The sequence below is a fragment of the Coregonus clupeaformis genome, chromosome 21 (genome assembly GCF_020615455.1).
Source record: "Coregonus clupeaformis isolate EN_2021a chromosome 21, ASM2061545v1, whole genome shotgun sequence".
In the NCBI taxonomy this organism is placed as follows: Eukaryota; Metazoa; Chordata; class Actinopteri; order Salmoniformes; family Salmonidae; genus Coregonus; species Coregonus clupeaformis.
The window spans coordinates 49,505,010-49,524,346 of record NC_059212.1 but is presented as its reverse complement, the minus strand read 5'-3'; the positions used below and the strand labels follow the sequence as shown (position 1 = coordinate 49,524,346).

Genomic DNA, 19,337 nt, shown 5'->3' with positions numbered 1-19,337 from the left:
TATAGCCTTTATATTAAAGGTATGCAGCCTATATAGCCTTTATATTAAAGGTATGCAGCCTATATAGCCTTTATATTAAAGGTATGCAGCCTATATAGCCTTTATATTAAAGGTATGCAGCCTATATAGCCTTTATATTAAAGGTATGCAGCCTATATAGACTTTATATTAAAGGTATGCAGCCTATATAGTCTTTATATTAAAGGTATGCAGCCTATATAGCCTTAGAAGGGAAGGTAAACAAATTACTTGAAAGAGGGGTTTTAGTGTTTTATGCCGGGATTCAATCCAAAACCTTGTTCGCGCTTGACATTTAAAGGTTATTTCCAATTAAGCCGACATCTGCAGCATTAACTTGAATGTGATCTCCACTAACGCGGTAACATTGCCTTTAAAAGCTGCATTATCTACAAGCGCGACTTGATTGAACCCCGGCTTTAGTATGAAAAGGGATACATGGGGCAATTACAAATGCAAACAGACTTATTGAACACGTAGAAAGAAGTCATAATTAGAACATGTGGCATTAACAAACAGCCTGCCCACTGGGCAAGAACTGGTTGAATCAACGTTTTCCCCCAAAAAATCTATGTGATGACGTTGAATCAACGTGGAAATCTGATTGGATTTTCAAAAAGTAATCAACTAAGGGTATTTCATTTCATTCAATCAATTATTAACCTAAATCCAATGACATGGTGACATTTGCTGTTGATTTCACGTTGAATTCTTGTTAGTTGACAACTCAACCAAATGTAAATCAAAACTAGACGTTGAACTGACTTCTGTGCCCAGTGAGTGGACTTCCTGGTCAGAAACCTGGAAGTGGTTGTACTGGAAGCTCTAATTACTGGAATGGACCTGAATTGAAATGGGGTGAAAAACACATGGATTATCATATTGATTATTGATTGCTAAATCATCCAGTTATGTATATTCCCTGTGGAATTATTTTGTCCAAAATAGCGCCATGGGTGCAACACATCTGTAGCTTTGCGGTTTGTGAAGCACAGAAATTAATCTAGTGTTACAGTTTTGAGGATGAATTAATGAATATTATGAGATTATACTGAATCAAGCACGTAGATAAACGTAAATGTGACATGTGACTACTACGGCTTACTTTGCAATGATCTATCCTGTAAACTAAATCCTTAAATCAGTGGTTATTACATAGCAGAGACAGACAGACAGGCAGTCATCCCCCCGTAGACCTATGGTGTAAAATGGCCTTGCTCTCCCCTGATTTAATGACATGTTAAACTGTAATAACATTAAGCAGACCTATCCTATCCTCCTCTACTCGTCAGAGACTCCTGCTTTCCAAACGGCACCCTATTCCCCATATAGTGCACTAGAGGGCTTTGGTCAAAAGTAGTGCACTTTATGGGGAATAGGGTACCGTTTGGGACGCGGGCCGACTTTGGCCAGGCAGGCAGTAATCTCCTGGCAGTAAGACCCATATGACCTGTATAACTCAGCTCTCTTGTCACGGCAGAATTATCAGGAGGGTTTTTATATTCTTTTGTAGCGTCCTGTTCTATTCCCGTGACCTTTGGCTGTTTGTAGTGGAACGATAGTCCATCTGTAATGTCCCCTCCCCAGAGACTGTGTTAGAGTGTGTGTTCCAAATGGCATCCTGTTCTCTTTAGAGGGTCAAAAGTAGTGCATTCTGGTCAGAATTAGTGCACTATAAAGGGAACAGGGTGCCATTCAGGATGCAGGCTGTGTGTCAGAGTGTTCTCAGAGACAGAAACCGAGCCGTGTCAAATGTCAAGCAGCTCTGTGTCCGTGAGGAGGGACGTACTGTGTCCGTGTGGGGGGACGTACTGTGTCCGTGTGGGGGGACGTACTGTGTCCGTGTGGGGGGACGTACTGTCCGTGTGGGGGGGGACGTACTCTGTCCGTGTGGGGGGGACGTACTGTCCGTGTGGGGGGACGTACTCTGTCCGTGTGGGGGGACGTACTGTGTCCGTGTGGGGGGACGTACTGTGTCCGTGTGGGGGGACGTACTCTGTCCGTGTGGGGGGACGTACTGTGTCCGTGTGGGGGGACGTACTGTGTCCGTGTGGGGGGGACGTACTCTGTCCGTGTGGGGGGACGTACTGTGTCCGTGTGGGGGGGGACGTACTGTGTCCGTGTGGGGGGGACGTACTGTGTCAGTGTGGGGGGACGTACTGTCCGTGTGGGGGGACGTACTGTGTCCGTGTGGGGGGACGTACTCTGTCCGTGTGGGGGAACGTACTGTGTCCGTGTGGGGGGACGTACTGTGTCCGTGTGGGGGTACGTACTGTGTCCGTGTGGGGGGACGTACTGTGTCCGTGTGGGGGGACGTACTGTGTCCGTGTGGGGGGACGTACTGTGTCCGTGTGGGGGGACGTACTGTGTCCGTGTGGGGGGACGTACTGTGTCCGTGTGGGGGGACGTACTCTGTCCATGTGGGGGGACGTACTGTCCGTGTGGGGGGGACGTACTGTGTCCGTGTGGGGGGGACGTGCTGTGTCCGTGTGGGGGGGACGTACTGTGTTCGTGTGGGGGGGGACGTACTGTGTCCGTGTGGGGGGACGTACTGTGTCCGTGTGGGGGGGACGTTGTGTGTCCGTGTGGGGGGACGTACTGTGTCCGTGTACTGTGTACTCTGTCCGTGTGGGGGGACGTACTATGTCCGTGTGGGGGGACGTACTGTGTCCGTGTGGGGGGACGTACTCTGTCCATGTGGGGGGGACGTACTGTCCGTGTGGGGGGACGTACTGTGTCCGTGTGGGGGGGACGTGCTGTGTCCGTGTGGGGGGACGTACTGTGTCCGTGTGGGGGGACGTACTGTGTCCGTGTACTGTGTACTGTGTCCGTGTGGGGGGACGTACTGTGTCCGTGTGGGGGGGACGTGCTGTGTCCGTGTGGGGGGGGACGTACTGTGTTCGTGTGGGGGGACGTACTGTGTCCGTGTGGGGGGACGTTGTGTGTCCGTGTGGGGGGACGTACTGTGTCCGTGTACTGTGTACTCTGTCCGTGTGGGGGGACGTACTGTGTCCGTGTGGGGGGACGTAATGTGTCCGTGTGGGGGGACGTACTCTGTCCATGTGGGGGGACGTACTGTCCGTGTGGGGGGACGTACTGTGTCCGTGTGGGGGGACGTGCTGTGTCCGTGTGGGGGGACATACTGTGTCCGTGTGGGGGGACGTACTGTGTCCGTGTGGGGGGACGTACTGTGTCCGTGTACTGTGTACTGTGTCCGTGTGGGGGGACGTACTGTCCGTGTGGGGGGACGTACTCTGTCCGTGTGGGGGGACGTACTGTCCGTGTGGGGGACATACTGTGTCCGTGTGGGGGGACGTACTGTGTCCGTGTGGGGGGACGTACTGTGTCCGTGTGGGGGGACGTACTGTGTCCGTGTGGGGGGACGTACTGTGTCCGTGTGGGGGGACGTACTGTGTCCGTGTGTGGGGACGTACTGTGTCCGTGTGGGGGGACGTACTGTGTCCATGTACTGTGTACTCTGTCCGTGTGGGGGGACGTACTGTCCGTGTGGGGGGATGTACTCTGTCCATGTGGGGGGACGTACTGTCCGTGTGGGGGGACGTACTGTGTCCATGTGGGGGACGTACTGTGTCCGTGTGGGGGGATGTACTGTGTCCGTGTGGGGGGCGTACTGTGTCCGTGTGGGGGGGACGTACTGTGTCCGTGTACTGTGTACTGTGTCCGTGTGGGGGGGACGTACTGTCCGTGTGGGGGGGACGTACTCTGTCCGTGTGGGGGGACGTACTGTCCGTGTGGGGGGACGTACTGTCCGTGTGGGGGGACGTACTGTGTCCGTGTGGGGGGGGACGTGCTGTGTCCGTGTACTGTGTACTGTGTCCGTGTGGGGGGACGTACTGTCCGTGTGGGGGGACGTACTCTGTCCGTGTGGGGGGACGTACTGTCCGTGTGGGGGACATACTGTGTCCGTGTGGGGGGACGTACTGTGTCCATGTGGGGGGACGTACTGTGTCCGTGTGGGGGGACGTACTGTGTCCGTGTGGGGGGGACGTACTGTGTCCGTGTGGGGGGTACGTGACTGTGTCCGTGTGGGGGGACGTACTCTGTCCATGTGGGGGGACGTACTGTCCGTGTGGGGGGGACGTACTGTGTCCGTGTGGGGGGGGACGTGCTGTGTCCGTGTGGGGGGACGTACTGTGTCCGTGTGGGGGGACGTACTGTCCGTGTGGGGGGACGTACTGTGTCCGTGTGGGGGGACGTACTGTGTCCGTGTGGGGGGACGTACTGTGTCCGTGTGGGGGGACGTACTGTGTCCGTGTGGGGGGACGTACTGTGTCCGTGTGGGGGGACGTACTGTGTCCGTGTGGGGGGGACGTACTGTGTCCGTGTGGGGGGACGTACTGTGTCCGTGTGGGGGGACGTACTGTGTCCATGTACTGTGTACTCTGTCCGTGTGGGGGGACGTACTGTCCGTGTGGGGGGATGTACTCTGTTCATGTGGGGGGACGTACTGTCCGTGTGGGGGGACGTACTGTGTCCATGTGGGGGGACGTACTGTGTCCGTGTGGGGGGATGTACTGTGTCCGTGTGGGGGGGGACGTACTGTGTCCGTGTGGGGGGACATACCATGTCCGTGTGGGGGGACGTACTGTGTCCGTGTGGGGGGATGTACTGTCCGTGTGGGGGGGACGTACTGTCCGTGTGGGGGGACGTACTGTGTCCGTGTGGGGGGACGTACTGTGTCCGTGTGGGGGGACGTACTCTGTCCGTGTGGGGGGACGTACTGTGTCCATGTGGGGGGACGTACTGTGTCCGTGTGGGGGGGACGATACTCTGTCCGTGTGGGGGGACGTACTGTGTCCATGTGGGGGGGACGTACTGTGTCCGTGTGGGGGGGATGTACTGTGTCCGTGTGGGGGGACATACTGTGTCCGTGTGGGGGGATGTACTGTCCGTGTGGGGGACGTACTGTCCGTGTGGGGGACGTACTGTCCGTGTGGGGGGACGTACTGTGTCCGTGTGGGGGGTACGTACTGTCCGTGTGGGGGGGGACGTACTGTGTCCGTGTGGGGGACGTACTGTTCGTGTGGGGGGACATACCGTGTCCGTGTGGGGGGATGTACTGTCCGTGTGGGGGACGTACTGTCCATGTGGGGGGACGTACTGTCCGTGTGGGGGGACGTACTGTGTCCGTGTGGGGGGACGTACTGTGTCCGTTTGGGGGGACGTACTGTGTAGTACATGCTGTGTGTGTCAGAATCACAGGTCAAGGATTATTGGTAAAATTCAATCATTACATCACACACCAAGAAACCAATGATTTCAGAGCCTCACTGTCTTTCTTCACTCACTCTCTTGCTCTCTCTTTTCTGTCCCTCATGGACTGTGTCCCAAATAGCACCCTATTCCCTATGCAGTTCACTACTTTTGACCAGAGCCCAGTAGTGAACTAAATATGGAATAGGGTGCCATTTGGGATGCAACATGGTCAATAGCCTACAATACAATCAACTAGAGGGTTGTCATCCATATATTTATATATTCTTAATTCCATTGCTTTACTTAGATTTGTGTGTATTGGGTACATGTTGTGAAATTGTTAGATATTACTTGTTAGATATTACTGCACTTTCAGAGCTAGAAACACAAGCATTTCGCTACACCCGCAATAACATCTGCTAAAAATGTGTACGTGACCTATAAAATATGATTTGATTTGATTTGTACTGAGGCATCATTTGAAAGGTGTTGGACACAGTACAGATCTGCAATAATCCAGTCAAGGTCACTAATACCATTTCCTCTTTCGTTCCCAGTATCACAGCTACGGCTGCCAGTATTGGTGCAGCTGGAATCCCGCAGGCCGGATTGGTCACCATGGTGATCGTGTTAACCTCGGTGGGCCTGCCCACTGATGACATCACTCTTATCATCGCTGTGGATTGGGCGTTGTAAGTATAGTTTGTATTCTCCTTGGTTAGTCTTATTAATGCTTATACATATAGCAATAAAGGTTATGGGGTTGTTAAGATTAAACCAAAATAAAGTAGGTCATATTTTACAGGGTAAAATGTTATTGACGTTTTACTGAGACATTATGACAAGGTGATTTTCAAATATATAACAAAGTGATGTCAATATGCCACAAAAACATTGCTACTGTAATTGTATAGTGTTGTGTCTCACAAGACTACTAGTGTAGACTGCAGCTCCAGTGCCAGCGCACCACAGAGCCTCCCAACACCACCAAGGCAGCTGAACTTCCATTTTGTGTTCCAGGGACCGTTTCAGGACCATGGTCAACGTGATGGGAGATGCCCTGGCCACGGGGATCATGGCTCACATCTGTAGAAAAGACTTTGTCAAGGAAGGAGAGCAGGTGAGAGAAACACGCTCACATGTCATCACAATGCCTGCCAGACACTCTCAAGTCCCTCAACATTAGAAACGTTCCATTCAAGGGAGTTTTATTTCCGTTGTGTACAGCGAATTGACTGAGGAGTGGTAACTGGGCAGAACCTTGGAGAATGTGACACTGTTTGTAGTACGTACCGCAGTAGAAAACTTATACAAAAGCCGAGAAGAGACCCAAACATTTATTTGCCACCTATCAACCAATCTCTCTGTTAAATAGAGATATTACAATTCTTACTAGCAGTTCTGTCACCCAATCTCTCTGTTAAATACAGATATTACAATTCTTACTAGCAGTTCTGTCACCCAATCTCTCTGTTAAATACAGATATTACAATTCTTACTAGCAGTTCTGTCACCCAATCTCTCTGTTGAATACAGATATTACAATTCTTACTAGCAGTTCTGTCACCCAATCTCTCTGTTAAATACAGATATTACAATTCTTACTAGCAGTTCTGTCACCCAATCTCTCTGTTGAATACAGATATTACAATTCTTACTAGCAGTTCTGTCACCCAATCTCTCTGTTAAATACAGATATTACAATTCTTACTAGCAGTTCTGTCACCCAATCTCTCTGTTAAATACAGATATTACAATTCTTACTAGCAGTTCTGTCACCCAATCTCTCTGTTGAATACAGATATTACAATTCTTACTAGCAGTTCTGTCACCCAATCTCTCTGTTAAATACAGATATTACAATTCTTACTAGCAGTTCTGTCACCCAATCTCACTGTTGAATACAGATATTACAATTCTTACTAGCAGTTCTGTCACCCAATCTCTCTGTTGAATACAGATATTACCATTCTTACTAGCAGTTCTGTCACCCAATCTCTCTGTTGAATACAGATATTACAATTCTTACTAGCAGTTCTGTCACCCAATCTCTCTGTTGAATACAGATATTACAATTCTTACTAGCAGTTCTGTCACCCAATCTCTCTGTTGAATACAGATATTACAATTCTTACTAGCAGTTCTGTCACCCAATCTCTCTGTTGAATACAGATACTATATGGTTCCTATTGTTCACTCTCTCTGCTAAATGCACAATAAAGTCTATCGTTCCCATTATATTCAAAAACAATCACACAAAGTTCATTAGGTTTTGACCATCTTACTCTAATATTTATGAGCTTCTCAATTATATTTGCACTCCATCTCACTCAACTAATCCTGATGATTTTCCTCATTTCTCTGTACGCAAAACAAACCTCTGATGCTGTAGTCGGATCCTGGGCTATCTATTTGTTTAGCATAGTATGCTGGAAACACTCGGTTTGTCATTTTTTATTAAAACAAAACCGCTATTCATTAAATACGAATACTGAACTTGTTTTTGTGTGGATTTCGCGACGTGGTTAGCTTTTAACAGCTAGGACCGCTATTTATTGTACCAGAATCCCGCTTAACAGACAGGTTGAAGCGTGCTTGACAGAGACGCTAAGCTGCTAGCCATCAAGCTAACGAAGTTGGTACCAGATGAGTTTTGCAATGGAGCCCTCTTCGCCTGGAGAAATAAATTAACCGTTCCAGCGCTGTAGGATGTGTATCTACTACGCTTTGTTTCGGGACAAACCGGATCACTCAGAGTTCCAATGCGGCAATTGTTTGCTTGCCGAGGATTATAGGCTTGAGGTGGCTTCCTTGATCACGCAGGTCGCCAGCCTACGTAAGAAACTGGGGAAAATGCAGAGTGGAATGTTAACATTTTATACGCCGGTGGCTGGACGGCATTCGCGCTTGTTGGACGCATCTTCGCCTTGTCGTTTGTCGTTATCCGACTGGCCGGTGTTGCCAGGCGCTCCCCCATCTGATAGCGGAGTCGAAGGAGCACAGCATGAGCAGCAAGGCAATTAATGATGGTCGCATGTCACGAGCCGTGGAAGCCGAAGAGCCTCCCGCAAAGCAGTCTACACTCCCAACGACAAGCCCGGAGTGGATACAAACAACAAATAGCTCAACGGGCTGTTTTGTTAGAATTCAGTGCGGCTTTTGACATTATCGATCATAGTCTGCTGCTGGAAAAACATTATGGCTTTACACCCCCTGCTATATTGTGGATAAAGAGTTACCTGTCTAACAGAACACAGAGGGTGTTCTATAATGGAAGCCTCTCCAACATAATCCAGGTAGAATCAGGAATTCCCCAGGGCAGCTGTCTAGGCCCCTTACTTTTTTCAATCTTTACTAATGACATGGCTTTGAGTAAAGCCAGTGTGTCTATGTATGCGGATGACTCAACACTATACACGTCAGCTACTACAGCGACTGAAATGACTGCAACACTTAACAAAGAGCTGCAGTTTGTTTCAGAGTGTGTGGCAAGGAATATTTCTATAACTAAAAGCATTGTATTTGGGACAAATCATTCACTAAACCCTAAACCTCAACTAAATATTGTAATAAATAATGTGGAAATTGAGCAAGTTGATGTGACTAAGCTGTTTGGAGTAACCCTGGATTGTAAACTGTCATGGTCAAAACATATTGATACAACAGGAGCTAAGATGGGGAGAAGTATGTCCATAATTATGCGCTGCTCTACCTTCTTAACAACACTATCAACAAGGCAGGTCCTACTAGTTTTGTCGCACCTGGACTACTGTTCAGTCGTGTGGTCAGGTGCCACAAAGAGGGACTTAGGAAAATTGCAATTGGCTCAGAACAGGGCAGCATGGCTGGCCCTTGGATGTACACAGAGAGCAAACATTAAGTGGCTCAAAGTGGAGGAGAGATTGAGTTCATCACTACTTGTATTTATGAGAGGTATTGACATGTTGAAAGCACTGAGCTGTCTGTTTGAGCTGCTGGTGCACAGCTCGGACACAATTACATTTTAGTCATTTAGCAGACGCTCTTATCCAGAGCGACTTACAGTTAGTGAGTGCATACATTATATTTTTATTTTTCACACTGGCCCCCCGTTGGAATTGAACCCACAACCCTGGCGTTGCAAACGCCATGCTCTACCAATTGAGCTACATCCCTGCCGGCCATTCCCTCCCCATACCCTGGACGACACTGGGCCAATTGTGCGCCGCCCCATGGGTCTCCCGGTCGCGGCCGGCTACGACAGAGCCTGGATTCGAACCAGGATCTCTAGTGGCACAGCTAGCACTGCGTTGCAGTTCCTTAGACCACTGTGCCACTCGGGAGGACACCCATGCATACCCCACAAGATATGCCACCAGAGGTCTCTTCACAGTCTCCAAGTCCAGAACAGACTATGGGAGGCGCACAGTACTACATAGAGCCATGTCTACATGGAACTCTATTCCACATCAAGTAGCTGCTGTAAGCAGTAAAATTAGATTTAAAAACCAGATAAAAATACACCTGTGAAGCAACACAAACATAGGCACAGACACATGGTCTATTAAGAAATGTTGTTATGAGATTAAAGAACATTAAAACAAAGCTTCAATTGCAACTTATATCCACGTGTGAGCGCTGGCCTTTTCATTTTGGGTTTCCTATTCTCCATTGTGGCCCTCAGGTGCCTCTGATATGATCGTTTCTCTGGACGCAGAAAAACTATTTTGATCCAATAGTCAGATCCAAGGCCATCTATTTGTTTTGCATAGGGAATACGTTGCTTTGGCACATATTCAGGTATTGGTTCCTTCTTCTACCCTCCTGCAGGTGCCTCTGATCTGCGAGACCAAGCCCATGATCAGCATCCAGCAGATGATGACGTACCAGAAGAACGGTGGGTACCAGCCTCCCTGCGGCCCGGGGGTCCCCGGGAGCCCAGACGTGGCTCGTCTGATGCAGCTGGAGGAGGGGGTTCGGCCGGAGCAGAGGAAGAGGAACCCCCACGCGCCCCAACCCAAGAGGGACTACAAGGACAAGGACCACTGCTCCATCGACATGAACGGCCTGGAGACTAACGTATAGAGGGAGCCAGCCAACAGCACCACAGCTACCGGCTGCGTCCCGATTCTCCACACTTCTCCTGAAATGCACACTCTCCGTCACGGATCTAACAACTCCCTCAAGCCAATGGTGACACCAATCCAATGCTTTTAACACCATGACAAGGAGTGGGAAAAGTGCATACTTTGGAAAAAGGGTAGACAATCAGAATGCAGCCAGGATTATAGCTACAGGCGAGAGAGAGGGCGAGAGGAAGGGACTGACTGACTAACTGCACCAGATGCAGGATGCAGGACAGAGGATCCAAAAAGAACGATGATTTTCTACATTATTTATATTACAACCCACTATGATTGTGCATGTGTGTGTATATATTTATCAGAGTTGTTATACACCAGCAGAGGGATGTGCTGGGAGACATTTCATATGACGAGCAGGCATTTTATATGATGAGAAGAGAATCTATACGTTGAGGACACATTCTATATGACAAGAAAACATTATATTTGATGAGGAGACATTCTAAATGATGAGGAGGCATTTTATATGATAAGGAGACATTATACATGACAAGGAGATATTATATATGATGAGGAGACATTCCATGTGACAATGAGACATTCTATATGACAAGGAGATATTCTACACGAAGAGCAGACATTCTATATGATGATGAGCCATTCTATATGACAAGGAGATATTCTATATGAAGAGGAGTCATTTTATATGATGAGGAGACATTCTATACGTAGAGGACATATTCTATATGACAAGCAGACATTCTATATGACAAGAAGACATTCTATATGATGATGAGCCATTCTATATGAAGAGCATACATTCTATACAATGAGGAGACATTCTATATGACAAGGAGACATTCTATATGATGATGAGCCATTCTATATGAAGAGCATACATTCTATACAATGAGGAGACATTCTATATGACAAGAAGACATTCTATATGATGATGAGCCATTCTATATGAAGAGCAGACATTCTAAACGATGAGGAGACATTCTATATGACAAGGAGTCATTCTATATGATGACGAGATATTTTATATGATGAGGAGACATTCTATACGTTGAGGACACATTCAATGGGTGTGTTCGTAAATTCAATCTGGAGTGCGCTCTGAGAGTTCATAAATTCAGAGCTTTGTCAGATTGTCCATTCGTAAATTCAGAGCGTTTCGCTCTCGGAGCATTCAGAGCGCACACTGGACGCTCTGGCCGAGGAGTAGGGTTGATCCGAGCGTTCTGACCTAACAACAGAAGTCAAGTACCCAAGCTAACTGGCTAGCTTGCTAGCTACTTCCAGACACAAATGAGAGAACAGCTCACTCTGACCATTTTACTCAAACTAGCAGAGCTGGTTAGGCTGTTTTCATGTTATCCAGAGCGTTGGTGACTGTAACGGTGCTGCTTGCAACAATTTAATTACGTTTTTTTGCCAAAGTTTACTGACACCGGCCATATTCAACGGGTTTTGAGCGTTCGCAAATTCCTCAGTTATTCTGCGCTCTGGCACACTCAGACGAGAGTGCTCTGAAATTGGAGTAGATAGCCAGAGCGAATTTACGAATGCAACCTATATGACAAGGAGACATTCTATAGGACAAGGAGGTATTGTATATAACAAGGAGGCATTCTATATGATGAGGAGACATTCTAAATGACAAGGAGACATTCTATATGACGAGCAGCCATTCTATAGGATGAGCAGACAGTCTATATGAATAGCAGACATTCTATATGTTGAGAACACATTCTACATGACAAGGAGACATTCTATATGATCAGGAGACATTCTAAATGACAAGGAGTCATCCTATATGACGAGCAGACATTCTATACAATGAGGAGATATTCTATATGATGAGGAGTCATTCTATATGACGAGCAGACATTCTATACAATGAGGAGATATTCTATATGATGAGGAGTCATTCTATATGACGAGCAGACATTCTATACAATGAGGAGATATTCTATATGATGAGGAGTCATTCTAAATGACAAGGAGTCATTCTATATGACAAGCAGACATTCTATACGATGAGGAGCCATTCTATGACAATGAGACATTCTATATGATGAGGAGACATTCTATATGACAAGGAGACATTCTATATGACGAGCAGACATTCTATATGATGAGGAGTCATTCTATATGAAGAGCAGACATTCTATATGATGAGGAGTCATTCTATACTTTGAGGAGATGTTCTATATGACAAGGAGACATTCTATGTGACGAGCAGACATTCTATACAATGAGGAGACATTATAAATGACAAGGAGATATTATATATGAAGGGCAGACATTCTATATGACAAGGTGAAATTCTATATGAAGAGCAGACATTCTATACGACGAGGAGACATTCTATATGATGAGGAGAGATTCTATATGATGAGGAGTAAGTCTATATGAAAAGCAGATATTCTATATGTTGAGGAGACATTCTATACGATGAGGAGTCATTCTATATGAAAAGCAGATTTTTGATATGATGAGGAGACATTCTATGTATGATAAGCAGACATTCTATATGATAAGTATACATTCTATACGATGACATAAGGGATAAAGAAGAGGAACTGTGGGAATCTTCAGTCGGGGATTGGGGAACTGTGGACCTGTGGCTAATGACAGGACAGCTAAACTTGAGCTTTAGCCTTCCATCTTAGCTAATCAACGCCCCCCTCACAATGGATGTGTGAGTCTGTCAGTCTGTCTGTCTGTCTATCTGTCTGTCTGCTGAGCTGAGAGGTGAATGTGACTACGATCTCATTACCTCAGTTGGTAGAGCATGGCGCTTGCAACGCCAGGGTTGTGGGTTCGTTTCCCACGGGGGGGGGGGGCAGTATGAAAATGTATGCACTCACTAACTGTAAGTCGCTCTGGATAAGAGCGTCTGCTAAATTACTAAAATGTAAAAATGTTGTGGATTATGGATAAGTAGGAAGCGCTAATTTCTTTTTTGAAAAATTATTGAAATGTTATTGAAAAATGTTATCATATTTTGCGTTGTTTTTTTCTTGTTGATTTTTTTATGTTTTGATCAATCAGTTCTTCTCTTTTTGAACAACATCATCACACAAACAAATATAATGTTCCCTCAAAACCCCCACACAGGGTTATGGTCATTTTAGGCTCATTGGTTAGTCTTATATACCCAGCAGGTTACTCTCACAATCATCATTGGAGGTTATTTGTAAAACTTTTCAGCTAAGGTCAAATCTAGCTGAGGTCAAATCTAGCTAAGGTCAAATCTAGTTATTTAATTTTTTACCACATCTAAAACAAAGAGATACATGTCTAAATGTTTTCTGTCATTGAGAAATGAGTTGGTACATTTACTCTGGCGGTTATGTTTTGGAAGAACTCCGTTCATCGATATCTAGAACTGCTTTTCAAGACATTTGTGTTCACATTCAGCAAAGAAGGGATCTGTAGAACTCCTATTCTCACTGCTCTACTCTCCTTCCTCAGCAAACTGAGCATGTTGCATCTCTCTCACTGATTTCAACCTTTTGGTACCTTTTCTGCTCAACATTTCCATCCTATTTTCTTCTTTGCCTTTTTATTCCCTTATAACACCTCTGACTCATATATGGTACCTGGCATGATGGAGACCAAATGGCATCCTGTTCCATATACAGTGCACTGTACACTGTAGGGAACAGGGTTCTATTGCCCAAACTCTAATGCACTATATAGGGAATAAGATTCCATATGGGACGCACACAATGACGGAGATAGGTTATGTATGTGTCAGAGCCATAGTGCGCCAGTTGGTGTTAGCCCTTATTGAAAAATGTCTAGTGTAAAATTATTTGCACCCATAGTATTCCCTCTTTGGCTTAAAGTACAAAGGAGAAGCATGTGGGGAGATAATACAGTCGTATACAGTATGGGGGTACCCCAAACCATATGGGGGTACCCCTAAACATATGGGGGTACCCCTAAACATATGGGGGTACCCCAAACCATATGGGGTACCACTAAACATATGGGGGTACCCCAAACCATATGGGGTACCACTAAACATATGGGGGTACCCCAAACCATATGGGGTACCACTAAACATATGGGGGTACCCCAAACCATATGGGGGTACCCCTAAACATTCAAGGCAAGAGCAGCAAGCTAAAACTAAATAACCACAGGTCATACTCTGATAATGTTTATGATAATATATGCTGTACATATATTTATTTCAAAAGTGAAAAGGAATTTGTAGTTTGTATAAACAGACAGTATGATTCAACAGGCGCCATTATATCTCTTTGTCATGAAATGAACATAATTATTCATTGTTTCATCTAGTCCAATTGCACCAAATGTAACCCCCTTTTCTGTAAAAACAAAACAAAAAACAACAACAAATATATAAGGAAACACAAATACACATATTGAACTGTGGTGTATTGTTTCTTTTGATGATCTGATTGTTTGGTGTTCTTATTTGAAATCGGTAGTTTGGAATTGCTAGCCGAGTTGGATTTTCTTGCTATCGTAAACACACTTTCTGCGCCGTATTATGTTGAACAAAAAGAAAGACCATGTTAAGAGTTCAAAGAAGACCGACAACACAGAAGGGACATGGCAAACATTCAAAATGCTCCTCTGAGGAAGGAAACGGTCAGTTACAAAAGTTCAAAAACCAAATGGATAAATTCTCAAAGAACCCAACGTTCTATCAAAGTCATAGTTACCATAATCTATAGCAACCGCTAGCGTTGATGTGCACGGCCCACAGCCTGACAGGGTGAGAGAAGATAAGCTGCTACGCACTCCTTGGTGAGCTCTCCTGAGTGAGCCAGGAACGAGATACAGTCTCAGAATAGAACATTGAGTTCACACTTTCCATACTGTGGCCACTGTCGCATCCCAAATAGCACTCTATTCCCTGTGTAGTGCACTACTTTTGACCAGGGCTCTGGTCAAAAGTAGTGCACTATATAGAGAATAAGGTGCCATTTGCGACACAAACCCAAATCGGTAGTCCTTAAGGGATCCCCTTAGTCTTAACACCAGCCTGCCCTGGTTCTCTTCTTCTTAGATCAGATCCCACTAGTTTCCCTTATCCGGTAACGTTAAGGTGCCTTAAGTCTGGGAGCCCGGGACTGAGGGGATTGACTAAATGGTCCCTGAGCCAGGCCACACGGCCACAGCTGTTGGCACCGTTGGATGGAGGAAGGGAGGGGTGGATAGAGGGAGGGGAGTGGAGGGAGATATTAAGAGCCCAGGCTGTATCTGGCAGAAGGTGCGGCCCGGTGGGGTTAGATTTAGGGTGGAGGTGGGTTAAGCGTGGGGGGAGGGCAGGGCAGGGGGGGGGTAGGGCATCATGAGATGAATGCACAAAATGGAAATTACAAATGCCTCGGAAGCCATTCAGAATTTGTTCTAATTCGGATCATCTAGAAACAGTGCTTTTTGTTTTGTTCTGTTTGTTTTGCTTTACCAAAAAGCCTCAGAGGCTTAACCGCAATGACTGTATATATGAACCACAGGAGGCTGCTGAGGGGAGGACGGCTCATAATAATGGCCAGATCGGAGCAAATGGAATGGCATCAAACACGTTGAAACTATGTGTGTGATGTATTTGATACCATTCCACTGATTCCGCTCCAGCCATTACCATGAGCCCGTCCTCCCCAATTAAGGCGCCACCAACCTCCTGTATATATGAATGGACAAAGCCATCGGTCACGTGACACCATTCATTCCTATGTGAAGACTCAATAGCGCATTGAAGCCAAATGAAGTCTGTTAAAGATGGCGTCTCATGGAGACATAACATGCACAGTTTGAGCTACTCCAGGAAGTGACGTTACAGGCTAGCTCAGTGCTGCCCCCTCTCACTGAGTAACTCAAGTTGAAGGCCGACCGTGGTACTGCAGGCTGCAATTAGCAACTAAATGATCCTCTTCTGCGTGCGATTTTAAAATAATTGGTTCAAGGACATACATCTGGTGTACTATAAATAATTATTGGTACCATGATTGTTTTCAAAAATAATTTTTAGATACACAAAGATTGCAATTTTTCCATTCACTATAATGGGGATCCTGTTTTCTGCTAACAATGCGTGCAGTACCGCGGTCGGCCTTGAACTTCCGTGGCTTCAATGAGAGGGGGCAGTCGTTCTCCCCTGCTTAACCCTCATACTAGCAACATATTTTACATACATGGATTACCAATTGGGATCGTTTTGACCCCAAGAAATAACTACTGGAAAAAGCAACAATCATAGAAAAACATCAACTTAATTCTTATCAAAACATCATTAGACATGTAAATAATGTTATCTGAAAAAAAATAAAAAAATTAAATTACAGTAATTTGCATATTCTGTAAAACGAGAATATAAATGTTTCCCTTAAATAATGTGCAGCTTTTTTCCAAAGTACAATCCACATAAGTACTAAAAAGCATGATTTGATTGTGATATAATTTTAGTTTTTTGAATTTTGAAGTAAATACTACACTGAACAAAAATATAAAATGCAACATGCAACAATTTCAAAGATTTTACTGAGTTACAGTTCATATAAGGAAATCATTCAATTCAAATAAATTCATTAGGCCCTAATCTATGGATTCCACGACTGGGAATACAGATATGCATCTGTTGGTCACAGATACCTTACAAAAAAACGTTGGGCGTGGATCATAAAACCAGTCAGTATCTGGTGTGACCACAATTTGCCTCATGCAGCGCGACACATCTCCTTCGTATGGAGTTGATCAGGCTGTTGATTGTGGCCTGTGGAATGTTGTCCCACTCCTCTTCAATGGCTGTGCGAAGTTTCTGGATATTGGCGGGAACTGGAACATGCTGTCGTACATGTGGATCCACTGCATCCCAAACATGCTCAATGGGTGACATGTCTGTTGAGTATGCAGGCTTTGGAAGAACTGGGACATTTTCAGCTTCCAGGAATTGTGTACAGATCCTTGTGACATCGGACCGTGCATTATCATGCTGAACATGAGGTGATGGTGGCGGATGAATGGCACGGCAATGGACATCAGGATCTCGTCACGGTATCTCTGCATTCAAATTGTCATCGATAAAATGCAATTGTGTTCGTTGTCCGTAGCTTATGCCTGCCCATACCATAACGCGACCGCCACCATGGGGCACTCTGTTCACAATGTTGACATCAGCAAACCACTACCCCACACAATGCAATACACGCTGTCTGCCATCTGCCTGGTACCGTTGAAACCGGGTTTCAGCAGTGAAGAGCACACTTCTCCAGTGTGCCAGTGGCCATCGAACGTGAGCATTTTCCCACTGAAGTCGGTTATGATGCCGAACTGCAGTCAGGTCAAGACCCTGGTGAGGATGACGAGCACGCAGATGAGCTTCCCTGAGGCGGTTTCTGAATGTTTGTGCAGAAATTATTTGGTTGTGCAAACCCACAGTTTCATCAGCTGTCCGGGTGGCTGGTCTCAGACGATCCCGCAGGTGAGGAAGCTGGATGTGGAGGTCCTGGGCTGGCGTGGTTAAACGTGGTCTGTGGTTGTGAGGCCGGTTGGATGTATTGACAAATTCTCTAAAACAACGTTTGTGGTAGTGAAATGAACATTACATTCTCTGGCAACAGCTCTGATGGACATTCCTGCAGTCAGCATGCCAATTGCACGCTCCCTCTAAACTTGAGACATCTGTGGCATTGTGTTGTGAGACAAAAATGCACATTTTAGAGTGGCCTTTTATTGTCCCCAGCACAAGGTGCACCTGTGTAATGATCATGCTGTTTAATCAGCTTCTTGATATGTCACACCTGTCGGTGGATGGATTATCTTGACAAAGGAGAAATGCTCACTAACAGGGATGTAAACAAATTTGTGCACAAAATGAGAGAAATAAGCTTTTTGTGTGTATGGGATTTTTTATTTCAACTCATGAAACATGGGACCAACACTTTACATGTTTCTATTATATTTTTGTTCAGTGTAATTTGGTCATATTTATATGGTAAAAACGACTGCCATTTAAAGGGGCAGTACACAATACTGATACAGGTCCCCCTCCACCCACTGGTGGTATGTCTCCAGAGATAACGAGATTCAAATAAAGGTCCTATCTATCAAATTACTATAGGCAGAATTAGGTGTTTTTGGCGGGGGTGAAAATGACCTCAAAGGACTTTTATTAAAAGTCTATATTGATACAGAAATTAAACAATTATTTAGATTTATTAAAAACAAGTTGATGGACAAATCATGAAAATTTTGAAGAACTGAAAAAACCACCTTTGGGCTATGATCAAAAATATGCCTTTGGGGTCAAATTGATCCCAGTCGGTAGTATGAGGGATAAAGAGATTCTCCGGTACTTTTGTATACTTTTTAGCCAGTAGTTCTGAAAGTAGCGCTCATGAGCCAAAAGTGGTCCCCGAAAATTGCATAGCTGTCACCCAAAAGGCAAGGGGCTGAAGCTCACTAGATGAACCTCGAATTGCTAGGGGGCTGGCCCATGTGGGGGAAATATTTAGGGAAAATGGTGTAGCACAGCTTCCAGAAATCCGTCGCTTGCAAACTAGGGATTTCGTGGCTAATTGAGGTAAGACAGTAATTCTGCTCATAAATTATGTGTGTATGAACTACACATTGACACATCCAGCCCAAACCGGGAAGTTTTAAAACACACTAGTCACCAAAGTTCCCGGAACATGTCTTTAAGCCAGGATTCAATCAAATGCAGATAAAGGATTTTCCCTCCAAAAAAAGAAAGGTTTTCTTCCAAAAAGGTTTAGGAACAAATATACCACAGAGGCACGCTCAGAGGTAGATTGCCTGAGCATGTTCAGCCTAAGGATCTCTCCACCACAAATCTAATGTATACCTTCAGGGCCTGAGCATGAACCACATCAGCTCCTAACACGTCTGGTCACCTTCACCAACCAGAACTAACTCCCAACGCCACTACACAATCACCTTCACTCTCTGTCAGACAAACACGTGCACATGCACACTTAAGTGATAATGCCAGAGAAGCCGGTGTTTGGAGGATACATTGGCACCGGTGTT

At 45.7% G+C, this 19,337-nt stretch overlaps 1 protein-coding gene across 1 annotated transcript in view; it reads left to right on the top strand.

The window, feature by feature from the left end:
* slc1a7a (solute carrier family 1 member 7a) overlaps window positions 1–11,455 on the top strand; it is a 29,985-nt gene extending 18,530 nt beyond the window's left edge. Inside the window, exons 8-10 of the mRNA XM_045206051.1 lie at window positions 5,793–5,927; window positions 6,256–6,355; window positions 10,045–11,455. Of these exons, the coding sequence (XP_045061986.1) occupies window positions 5,793–5,927; window positions 6,256–6,355; window positions 10,045–10,299 (490 nt within the window). The 3' untranslated portion in view covers window positions 10,300–11,455. The remainder of the gene's footprint in view (window positions 1–5,792; window positions 5,928–6,255; window positions 6,356–10,044) is intronic.
* Window positions 11,456–19,337: the final 7,882 nt, after the last annotated feature.